General features: G+C 44.0%; 1 protein-coding gene across 8 annotated transcripts in view; it reads left to right on the forward strand.

The window, feature by feature from the left end:
• LOC110507930 (paired box protein Pax-3) overlaps positions 1-11,887 on the forward strand; it is a 35,997-nt gene extending 24,110 nt beyond the window's left edge. For 3 of the 8 annotated variants that reach the window (XM_036965297.1, XM_036965296.1, XM_036965294.1), the window contains exons 8-9: positions 6,693-6,975; positions 8,488-11,887. In XM_036965297.1, the coding sequence (XP_036821192.1) occupies positions 6,693-6,975; positions 8,488-8,522 (318 nt within the window). In that variant the 3' untranslated portion in view covers positions 8,523-11,887. Of the gene's footprint in view, positions 1-6,692; positions 6,981-8,487 lie in introns of all 8 variants that reach the window. The other 5 variants (XM_036965295.1, XM_036965298.1, XR_005040031.1 and 2 more) reach the window with 4 other exon arrangements.
• The last annotated feature ends 392 nt before the right edge of the window (positions 11,888-12,279 follow it).

Genomic DNA, 12,279 nt, shown 5'->3' on the forward strand with positions numbered 1-12,279 from the left:
AGGGTGTGAGGTCAAATCAAATTTAATTTGTTATATGCGCCGAATACAACAGGTGTAGTAGACCTTACCATGAAATGCTTACTTTCAAGCCCTTAACCAACAATTCAGTTTTAAGAAAAATAAGAGTGAAGAAAAATATTTACTAAATTAACAAAAGTAAAAAATAAAAGAGCAACAATACAATAATGTGGCTATGTACAGGGGGTACCGGTTCCTGAGTCAATGTGCAGGCGTACAAGTTAGTCGAGGTAATTGAGGTAATATGTACATGTACAGTGCCTTGCGAAAGTATTCGGCCCCCTTGAACTTTGCGACCTTTTGCCACATTTCAGGCTTCAAACATAAAGATATAAAACTGTATTTTTTTGTGAAGAATCAACAACAAGTGGGACACAATCATGAAGTGGAACGACATTTATTGGATATTTCAAACTTTTTTAACAAATCAAAAACTGAAAAATTGGGCGTGCAAAATTATTCAGCCCCTTTACTTTCAGTGCAGCAAACTCTCTCCAGAAGTTCAGTGAGGATCTATGAATGATCCAATGTTGACCTAAATGACTAATGATGATAAATACAATCCACCTGTGTGTAATCAAGTCTCCGTATAAATGCACCTGCACTGTGATAGTCTCAGAGGTCCGTTAAAAGCGCAGAGAGCATCATGAAGAACAAGGAACACACCAGGCAGGTCCGAGATACTGTTGTGAAGAAGTTTAAAGCCGGATTTGGATACAAAAAGATTTCCCAAGCTTTAAACATCCCAAGGAGCACTGTGCAAGCGATAATATTGAAATGGAAGGAGTATCAGACCACTGCAAATCTACCAAGACCTGGCCGTCCCTCTAAACTTTCAGCTCATACAAGGAGAAGACTGATCAGAGATGCAGCCAAGAGGCCCATGATCACTCTGGATGAACTGCAGAGATCTACAGCTGAGGTGGGAGACTCTGTCCATAGGACAACAATCAGTCGTATATTGCACAAATCTGGCCTTTATGGAAGAGTGGCAAGAAGAAAGCCATTTCTTAAAGATATCCATAAAAAGTGTTGTTTAAAGTTTGCCACAAGCCACCTGGGAGACACACCAAACATGTGGAAGAAGATGCTCTGGTCAGATGAAACCAAAATTGAACTTTTTGGCAACAATGCAAAACGTTATGTTTGGCGTAAAAGCAACACAGCTGAACACACCATCCCCACTGTCAAACATGGTGGTGGCAGCATCATGGTTTGGGCCTGCTTTTCTTCATCAGGGACAGGGAAGATGGTTAAAATTGATGGGAAGATGGATGGAGCCAAATACAGGACCATTCTGGAAGAAAACCTGATGGAGTCTGAGACTGGGACGGAGATTTGTCTTCCAACAAGACAATGATCCAAAACATAAAGCAAAATCTACAATGGAATGGTTCAAAAATAAACATATCCAGGTGTTAGAATGGCCAAGTCAAAGTCCAGACCTGAATCCAATCGAGAATCTGTGGAAAGAACTGAAAACTGCTGTTCACAAATGCTCTCCATCCAACCTCACTGAGCTCGAGCTGTTTTGCAAGGAGGAATGGGAAAAAATGTCAGTCTCTCGATGTGCAAAACTGATAGAGACATACCCCAAGCGACTTACAGCTGTAATCGCAGCAAAAGGTGGCGCTACAAAGTATTAACTTAAGGGGGCTGAATAATTTTGCACGCCCAATTTTTCAGTTTTTGATTTGTTAAAAAAGTTTGAAATATCCAATAAATGTCGTTCCACTTCATGATTGTGTCCCACTTGTTGTTGATTCTTCACAAAAAAATACAGTTTTATATTTTTATGTTTGAAGCCTGAAATGTGGCAAAAGGTCGCAAAGTTCAAGGGGGCCGAATACTTTCGCAAGGCACTGTAGATAGTGGTAAAGTGACTATGCATAGATAATAAACAATGAGTAGCAGCATAGTAAAAAAAAGGGGGTTGGGGTCAATGCAGGTAGTCTGGGTAGCCATTTGATTAGCTGTTCAGCAGTGTTGTGTCTTTGGGGTAGAAGCTGTTAAGAAGCCTTTTGGACCTAGACTTGGCGCTCTGGTCCCGCTTGCAATGCCGTAGTAGAGAGAACAGGGCTTTTAGGGCCTTCCTCTGACACTGCCTGATATAGAACTCCTTGATGTCAGGAAGCTTGCAGTCAGAGGCCGAGCAGTTGTCATACCAGGAGGTGATGCAACCAGTCAGGATGTTCTCAATGGTGCAGCTGTAGAACTTTTTGAGGATCTGAGGACCCATGCCAAATCTTTTCAGTCTCCTGAGGAGGAATAGGCATTGTTGTACCCTCTTCACGACTGTCTTGGTGTGTTTGAACCATGATAGTTTGTTGGTGACACCAAGGCTCCACTACAGCCCCGTCGATGAGAATGGGGGCGTGCTTGGCTCTACTTTTCCTGTAGTCCACAATAATCTCCTTGTTCTTGATCACATTGAGGGAGAGGTTGTTGTCCTGGCACCACACTGCCAGGTCTCTGACTTCCTCCCTATAGGCTCTCTCATTGTTGTCGGTGATCAGGCCTACCTCCGTTGTGTCGTCGGCAAACTTGATGATGGTGTTTGATCGTGCTTGGCCACGCAGTCATGAGTGAACAGGGAGTGCAGGAGGGGACTAGGCACGCACCCCTGAGGGGCCCCCATGTTGAGGATCAGCGTGGCAGATGTGTTATTGCCTACCCTTACCACCTGGGGGCGGCCCATAAGGAAGTACAGGATCCAGTTGCAGAGGGTCCTTAGCTTAATGATGAGCTTTGAGGGCAATATGGTGTTGAACGCTGAGCTGTAGCCAATGAACAGCATTCTCACGTAGGTGTTCCTTTTGTCCAGGTGGGAAAGGGCAGTGTTGAGTGCAATAGAGATTGTGTCCTTCTGTTGGGGTGGTATGCAATTTGGAATGGGTCTTGGGTTTCTGGGATGATGGTGTTGATGTGAGCCATGACCAGCCTTTCAAAGCACTTCATTGCTACAGACATGAGTGCAACGGGTCGGTAGTCATTTAGGCAGGTTGCCTTGGTGTTCTTGGCCACAGGGACTATGGTGGTCTACTTGAAATAATGTAGGTATTACAGACTCGGCCAGGGACAGGTTGAAAATGTCAGTGAAGACACTTGCCAGTTGGTCAGCGGAGTACACGTCCTGGTAATCCATCTGGCCCTGCGGCCTTGTGAATGTCGACCTGTCTAAAGGTCTTACTCACATCGGCTATGGCGAGCGTGATCACACAGTCGTCCGGAAACAGCTGCTTCAGTGTTGCTTGCCTCGAATCACACATAGAAGTTGTTTAGCTTGTCTGGTAGGCTTGTGTCACTGAGTAGTCTCTGAGTGTGCGGCTCTCCTTTATTTTCAGGCTTGTGTCACTGGGCAGCTGGTCTTCCCTTTATGGTCAGTAATAGTTTGCAAGCCCTGCCACAGCTGGTGTAGTACGATTCAATCTTAGTCCTGTATTGACGCTTTGCCTGTTTGATGGTTCATCTGAGGGCATAGCAGGATTTTTTATAAGCGTCCAGATTATAGTCCCGCTCCTTGAAAGTGGCATCCGGGGTGGCAGGTAGGCTAGTGGTTAGAGCGTTGGGCCAGTAACCGAAAGGTTGTTGGATCGAATCCTGGAGCTGACAAGGTAAAAATCTGTCATTCTGCCCCTGAACAAGGCAGTTAACCCACTGTTCCCCGGTAGGCTGTCATTGTAAATAAGAATTTGTTCTTAACTGACTTGCTTAGTTAAATAAATCAGGTTCATAAAAATAAAAAAATCTCTACCATTTAGCCCAGCTCAGATGTGAGGTGGTGGAGGGTGTGAGGTGGAGTGAAAGGACTTGAAAAGGACAGAGGAAGGACACGGAGGAGGACAAATGAGGAGAAGATGAGACAAATGAAAACTGAAAAGACAATTATGGCCAATTATACAGGGATGAGGCTTATCGTCCCTTTACCTAAACATTAAAGGCTGTCCTAACAGGCAGAAAATGAGATTTCAGCTGCTCAAAGTCAGACCGCTCAGACAATACAGCACAGGGTTTACACACGCGCACACACACACACACACACACTCACACACATAAGCACACACACACACATAGGCACACGCACGCACGCACACACGCACACGCACACTCACACGCACACACACTCACACACACACGCACACAGTGCTTCGGGGTCACTTTAGAGAGTGTGACTGACAATATGGACATGAAGGATGACTGACTGGAGAGGCTGACATGGAAACATTACATTTACACAGGTCACATGTTGGGAAAGAAAACATTTAGAAATGTTTAATATTATTGATGAACGTTTAAAATAGTTATCGGTCATTTGTAAGACCTTTATTTGGTTCAGTTTAATATACTGAACTGTGTTCAATTTATCTAAATGACAATGAATAGGCTAAGTAATAAGGAGGGGAGATATCGTCTATCAAAGAACATGTATGGTAGTCTAATATTTTCAGACAATATTCTGTGTTTTTCTGTAGCAGTAGGGCAAATATACTTTTGCTTCCAGTCTCACCGTCATCACCTCTAACTCGTCCCACAGTTTAGCCCATCAACACATCCATAATATCCTTGCACTTTTGAAGAGTAATCAATCAAGGTTCCAGTGTCCAAATTGATTGCTACCGAATATTTAATGAATTGAATTATGTGTGTAATTTATGTAGATTACTTCCTATGTTTTGTTACATATATCATTGGTGCAGGCTATCTAAATTTTCTTGGTACGAGTGTGGAATGTTGTTTAAATTATGAGTTGACTTAAATTGGATGGGTATTTCATTTATATAGATGGTTATGAAGACTGTATATCGAAGATCAACTAGGCCTACGCTATTTAGAAACTACAAATAAGATGGATTGATCATTATTATTTGCATGCAAGAGAACTTTTGCTGCATGTTGGCGCAACACACAATTCTACAAATCAAACACCTCTTATCCCCCCCCCCCCTCTCTCTCTCTGATAAATGGGGTGCCTGACCCCCAGATGTTTTCCATTTGTAAGGAACACACCCCGACTTCTGCAAGGGTGTTTGTCAAGATTCCACTGACAGGGCTTCTGTATGACAACCATCATGTATGTTTGAGAGTGTGTATTTTAAGGTGCATGGGAAACTACCCCTCCCTGAATCTCTGTTGAGACTTTGTTTATCTACACTTTCGTCTCTTACGCAGTCCATATGCAGCTACCTTGGGCAATCAGGGAAACACACACACACACATATACACACACACACACATACACACACATATACTGCACATAAACCGTTAAGCCTCCAGGGAGGCTTCTCATGATTGCATTCTTACAATGTTTGTCTCCACATTCCTCAGTATGAAAGTCAAGTCCTCATTTATTTGAATATACAGTATATTGTATGAGAGAGCAGGAATGTCCTGTATGTCTCAGACTTCCCCCATTCCGACATTCTTCCCTGGCTCTCCTCTGCTGTCCGGCTCTTCCTGGACACGCTGATTTGGGGCCGCTGGACACAGCAATGTTACAACACAGAAAAACGTTGATGAAGCCCAGCCAGGAGCCACGTCACGCTAAAGAGACAAGGAGAGACGAAAGAGAAAGACGGAGAGAGAGAGAGAGAGGTATAGCGTTTTTAGAAAGCTGTAGTTTCTTGTAGAGGTCGACCGCACCAATCGTCCATATACTTCTTCTGTTTAAACAGAGTGTTCCAAAACGCAGGTCATTTTTGGGGAAAATGTTATTTGGGTCGAGAAACACAACTCCCCTCTCAAAATCAACATGGGCTCCTCTGTCCCCTGCCTGGGAAATGACTTAAGCGGGACCATCTGTGTGTGTGGATGTAGAATAATATGTCACTTATAGGGCCAGAAGAGCCCAAAGTGCAGCGTACCTGCTTTTCATTAGGACATGGACAGAGGCTAGAGGTCTCTGTTTAGAGGGATTTGATGCATTTAGAGGTAGGGAGGTTTAAAGTGGTCACGTTGGGTTGGGATATATCTTTTCAGTGAGATGATCTTGAGTCACAGCAATTATCTGTTTATTAGACACTTTTGTTGAACTTGTTCTCATCCATCCAGTTAAAGTTAGTGAGGGTTTGTTATCGGCTCGTTCTGTCTGAACCTCCTTTACAACAACACCCTACGGCTCTTTTCCGTCCTTCGCTCGCCAAGAAATATTCCCCCAAATTCAATTATCGGGTGGCTAATCAACAACAGGTCAAAGCCTAGCCTGTTTCTCTGTCTGCAGCTTGTCTGCTGTAGTCCAAAGGGTTTTCTCTCTGCTTCTAAAGGTCTACTACCTTATCTGTGTCAGGACATCTTTGGTGATAAGTCTTTATCTCATCCTATGCTTTTTGGAGCGGCGGCAGGCGGGAATTTCCAAATAAGTGGAGTAGAGTTTCTGAGACAAATTGGTTGATTATTCCTCTGTGGTGCTATCGCTGCCTGTCTGGGAAGGCCTGGTGGAAGTGTTTTGATGTCAGTGGAGAGGAACTTCCTGTCTGATTTAGGCTGTGCTACTATATGTTATGGATGGGGGTTGGGCGTAGTGTTTGGAATGTTACATAACACAATGCTGTGCCAAAGCCTCTGATAGGACTACACCACCTGTTCTCGCAAGTTCCAAAATCACTTAACCACCTATCTGAATGGAATGTCAATAACGTCACTGTAACGGCAATAACACTCTTTCTCCCTCTCTCCAGGTGATGGGTCTGTTGAATCCAGGCGGGGTGCCCCACCAGCCCCAGAGTGACTACGCCCTCTCCCCCCTGACAGGAGGCCTGGAGCCCCCCGGGGGCATGGGGGCCAGCTGCTCCCAGCGTCTGGAGCACCTCAAGGGTCTGGAGGGCCTGTCCAGTGTCCCCAACATCCCCAGTCTCCCCTCGCTGCCCAACTCCCAGTCCTACTGCCCGTCCTCCTACAGCGCTCCTGCCTACAGCGTGGACCCTGTGGCCTCCTACCAGTATGGGCAGTACCACGGACAAAGTAAGGTCAATATCTCTCACTTTTATTACCACTTAAACACTTAGGAAGATCTCTCTCCAATCATATCAACTGTAGCCGCCTTGAGTTTTCACTGCTCTTAAGTCTACCACGCCAAAATATTTACAAAGGACAAATGTGTTGATAGGACTCTATCAGTGTTCATATGACGTTTTTCCATCCAACAAAAACAGCAGGGTTGCAGACAGGAATAGTTGTTTGATCTTATCTCTGAAGTAATGCTGACTATATTGATCTTATCTCTGAAGTAATGCTGACTATATTGATCTTATCTCTGAAGTAATGCTGACTATATTGATCTTATCTCTGAAGTAATGCTGACTATATTGATCTTATCTCTGAAGTAATGCTGACTATATTGGATCATATCTGTCCTCTGGTATACTGTAGCTCACGTCACCTCGCCTCGCCTCACCTCGCCTCGCCTGTCAGCAATTGTTACTTCCTGTCAAACAGCACTAATAGTATAAGATAGTGTCTCCTGGAACTTTTTCTTATGGGAGGCTTGTTTAACTGTGAGGAGGCCCTTCAGTTCACATTAACATTACACTAAGGTTAACTCTGACATCAAACAAACGTTCATGTAACTCTCAAAAATCGATGTCATCCACATGCGTTCAAACGTGATTAGAGCACCCTGTAGTTTTCAATTTCCCTCTGTGGGGGGTGACCTGCACGGGTCACCCAATCAGGCCAGTCCCTCGACCTCGCAGCAACCTCGCCCTTCAAAGCAAAGGTACCAGTCCATGTAGCTGACTGCTACGGCTTTATAAAGCACTGCAGGTATCGAGGGAATATTTCACCTAATATCCGAGAGAAAGAAATGCCTAATGAAATATCTTGAAGAGATTTCTAAGTGGACAGAAAAGACACACACACACACACACACACACACACACACACACACACACACACACACACACACACACACACACACACACACACACACACACACACACACACACACACACACACACACACACACACACACACACATCAGAGGGACTACATCTTGATGTCATTAATCACAGAGACTGGATACCCGTGTGCAGTTAGGTCTGTAGAATGGGAAAAGGGATTTTCTGGGGGGTGGAAGGATCCTAATATCCTCTGGCAGGGAGCAATTAGAAACAGGTGTGTGGTGTGGGCCTGCTGAGGTCAGCTGGGGAAACAGTATTGATCCCTGTCCCAGATTCACTGGTACTGGGCCTCTAGTGTCAAGCCTAACCCAGCCCTTAATGGGACTGATATCAAGTCTGCCCACTTCACCTTTCTATACACACACACACACACACACACACACACACACACACACACACACACACACACACACACACACACACACACACACACACACAGCTGCACTGTGAGACTGATCACCGTGATAGTGCTGCTCCCATGGTTCAAACCCTCTTTATCTCTGTCAGTGATCATCAGTCTTTATTTTTAATTGAGGTTAACTTGTAACTTAGTTAATTCTGTTTTTCCTTTTAGGTGCCCTTCATTATCTGAGACCTGAGATCACCTGAGGATCTGCCCATCTAAGGACCCCCCCCACCCCCTCTCCACCTCTGGCCCAGCCCAGTCTCCACCTCCAGCCCAGTCTCTACCTCCGGCCCAGCCCATTCTCCACCTCCACCTCTGTCCCAACCCAGTCTCCACCTCCACCTCCGGCCCAACCCAGTCTCCACCTCCGGCCCAGCCCAGCCCATTCTCCACCACCACCTCCGGCCCAGCCCAGTCTCCTCTTCCGGCCAAGCCCAGTCTCCAACTCCGGCCCAGCCCAGTCTCCACCTCCACCTCCAGCCTGGTCTCGGTTGAGGGACATGTGTACTGTACTGTATATGTTGAGACTGAGGGGGCTCTTCAAGTAATCAGGACCAAAAGCTTCCTCCACTATCCCTGGCTACCTATTTCTTCACCCAGGCACTTCCACTCAACAATGATCTGTTCCTTCAGGCTTGATGAAAGTAATGGAAGAGAGACTAAAGTTAAAGGACATTGATAGAGAGGAATTTAAGGCCCAAATAATGAAACACATGAACTTAGATTAATGTCCGTTGATGACTGACAGAGATGCCACTGGGTACATTCCCTTGGCTGTGATGTGGTCTACCCCACATTGGGCGCCAACTATGACCAGGAAAACCGTGGAAGACTAATCCACACAGACCCACAGCACAGCCCAGGAGTGGAGGCCCGGTTGGGGTAAGACATCCTTAAGTCAGGCCTGTGGAAGAGCACAACCAGACTGTATAGTAACAGACTCACTAGTGGCTTTAGAGCTGTGAACCTGTTTACATGTTTGTCGTAGGGCCAAAGGAATACAGATTCATTCTATTTATCTCTGAATGAAAGCTACTTGAGGGAAAAAATAACAGGCTTTTATTTGACGTTGCATTTATTTGATGTGTTTTGTTCCAGAAGATTCCTTCCCACACAAAGAGTGAAAAGAACACAACATTCCAGCCATAGACGGAGGAACAAACAAACAAACAAACAAGGAAATGTGTAGAAAATAAACATGTCAATCAAAGAAAGAGGAAGCTTTGAGACATCATCATAAACAGACCTGTAATGTATACTACAGCTGTTCCGTTCCCTTCATTATGTTAAATGCTCAGTGTTCTGAAACTTTGCATTGGACTCTCACTGTGTTCTGTTGATAACTCTGATCTCTTGTAGCTTCACAAGTATCAGGGGTTCTGATGGGTGACAGGGCTGATCCATTCTCATAGAGGCCTATTAGGGCACGTGACTCACGACCAAGAGACACATGAGAAACCAGGACCACCTCACCACAGACCAACCCAGCTGACCAGAAGTGCAATATCATGTACCTCAGAGTCAACAATGCCACCAAACAGATGAAACAAAAAGATCTTGTGTCTTAAGAACTTTCTGTAAAACATGTGAATCATGTTTGAGTCATTGGTTATTACATGTGCCTACGTAGGCTTCGAGGTCCAAAACAAAGAAACAACAACATTGTCAGTATGGCTATGACAGCAAAGCCACAAAGAAAGGTGGGATGCACATTGTGAACCATTGAAGTCATTCCAAGCCCATGTGGAGCAGATTGATTCAAGGGGGAAAAAAAGAAGTAAACAAAAGAAACTTATGAAGAATTACAAAGCCAAATTATTTCATACATTTTTTTGCTTGTGTCTTTTTGTTTCTCTTGTTGCAAAAACGGAAAGATCAATAGTGTGTTGTTTTACATCATTTCCTTATTTATTCTCTCTAAAGTATCTAAACAATTCTGCAACATTATTCTTAAACTTTCTGCAACGTTTTCGTCAAATTACTACATCACATACCTTATAGGAACACCGTGTCCGCCTGTTCACTAAATGGTAGCTGGATGTCTCAACAGATCAAAGGTTGCCACAAGCACTCATCGCTCAATTGTACATTTGTCTGTAACAGAAAGAAAAGTGTTTTTTCTTTCCAATGGTTTCTTTCATTTTTATAGATTTTTTGTATTATTTGACAGAATGATATGGTGCAATGTCTTGTGTACAAGCTCAGTATTATTACTATTTATAATAAAAAATGAAAATACAATGACTAAAAATAGTTTTAATTTGATTGAAAGTTACACTGTAATTTCAAGGTAATTTTGGTCTCAATGCAATCTTTGTGTATGAAATGTTTGTCATCAATGTGCAGTAAATAATTGACAGTGATTCATCGCAATATAAAATACAAAAGAATAGAGAGACAAGCATGTAGTTTTCAAATAAACGTATTTAAACCCCTAAGCCCTGTGCAAAAATAGAACCGTAAAGAGAGGTTCCTGACATGGAGTTGGACTTGAACACAACAGCCTTTCTTAGAAACAGTACTCAAGACATTCAAACATCTGCACCATCTATTAATGCCCACGGGCACTCTACTGTAACAAACACACGTCTGTTTCACAAATTCTAAATGAGAACAACCCTCAGAGCGTTTGGACAAACAGAACACCCTCCTCCCCCTCACTCTTCACCCTCGCTGCCCCTTACCCCTCTCAGGCCTTGGTCATACACACAGGGTCTGTGTGTGTGTGTGTGTGTGTGTGTGCGCGCCACCCTGAGGATATTAGCCCTAATTAAAACACTGGTCTGATTAATCGAGTCTCGTCTCAGCCCTTGGAGGGACTACACACTTTATAAATAGAGATGTCAACAGAAATGTTTACCCACTTTGGATCAATCATACAGCTGACATTTTTATTGTTGAATACGAAATAATTGGGCCAATATGAGGACACAAACGTAAACTTCCTCACACACACACACTCCCATAAACACACAATCCAATATACAATCCTGTACAGTATCACCAGAAAGACTGTTTGCTTTCCTAATCAGGCAGTACCATTAAAGATGAAGACAAATCGCTGTCGTTGGAAAAGTCCCAAGCAAAGCTGCGACCACAGAAATTAGTTTTACTAATGTACCCTCCTCGTGAACTGAATACACCCCAGAGTCTACTTAAAACCCAAACTAGTTGAATTAATTGTACAACATGTAATGAAAGGAAAGAGATAAAGACAAAGAGAGGTATATAACATTCTTATTTAGCCATTTGGTTGCACTATGAGTTGTGAGCAGTGCGTATGGCCATGTTAGTGGTTACCAGGGGCCCTCTGTATCCCTCTGTCTGTTCCATAGGGTTACACTTCGAACCTACACTAACCCCCATCAGCATGTGATCTGGTAACTCACTTCACAGACATTCACCCCCCCTGGGTCATGTGAGCTAACATGACCTAGAGATCACACTGGCAGCTGCCTCTGTCACTCCGAATCGATGTGTGTGTGTTCGTGCTTTTGCTTCTGAGTTTGTGTGTATGTACAACTACAGTATTAGTGTGTTTCCGGGAGTGTATTCCTGCATTATACTATATTATACTATAGCTATGTGTATAAATAAGTTGTGTATAACATCTCTGTTGTCATGTTCTTGTCTGAGGTAAAGCAGCGGATGTGTTTGGGTGTTGATTTTAATCCTCAGCAGCAACCCCCCTGTCCAGGCACTTAACCTCTGACCCTTCCACTGGTGCAGACCTGGGCTTTCCTCATTCCTCTCACACGCTAAGGACAACTTAACCCCACAACCCCCAGGATATTAATGCATCGAAAAACAGTGAGAGAGAGAGGGAAGGATACAGAGAAGAGAGGAACAGACAGCTGAAACTGAAGCCTTGTTTATACCTGGGGATAACATGCGCAACAAGCTCTCACAGTCTCACGTTAGAATTAGACGTTCATCCATGTTTCTTAAGCGTCAAAATTC

This window comes from Oncorhynchus mykiss, chromosome 27 (genome assembly GCF_013265735.2).
Source record: "Oncorhynchus mykiss isolate Arlee chromosome 27, USDA_OmykA_1.1, whole genome shotgun sequence".
Classification (NCBI taxonomy): Eukaryota; Metazoa; Chordata; class Actinopteri; order Salmoniformes; family Salmonidae; genus Oncorhynchus; species Oncorhynchus mykiss.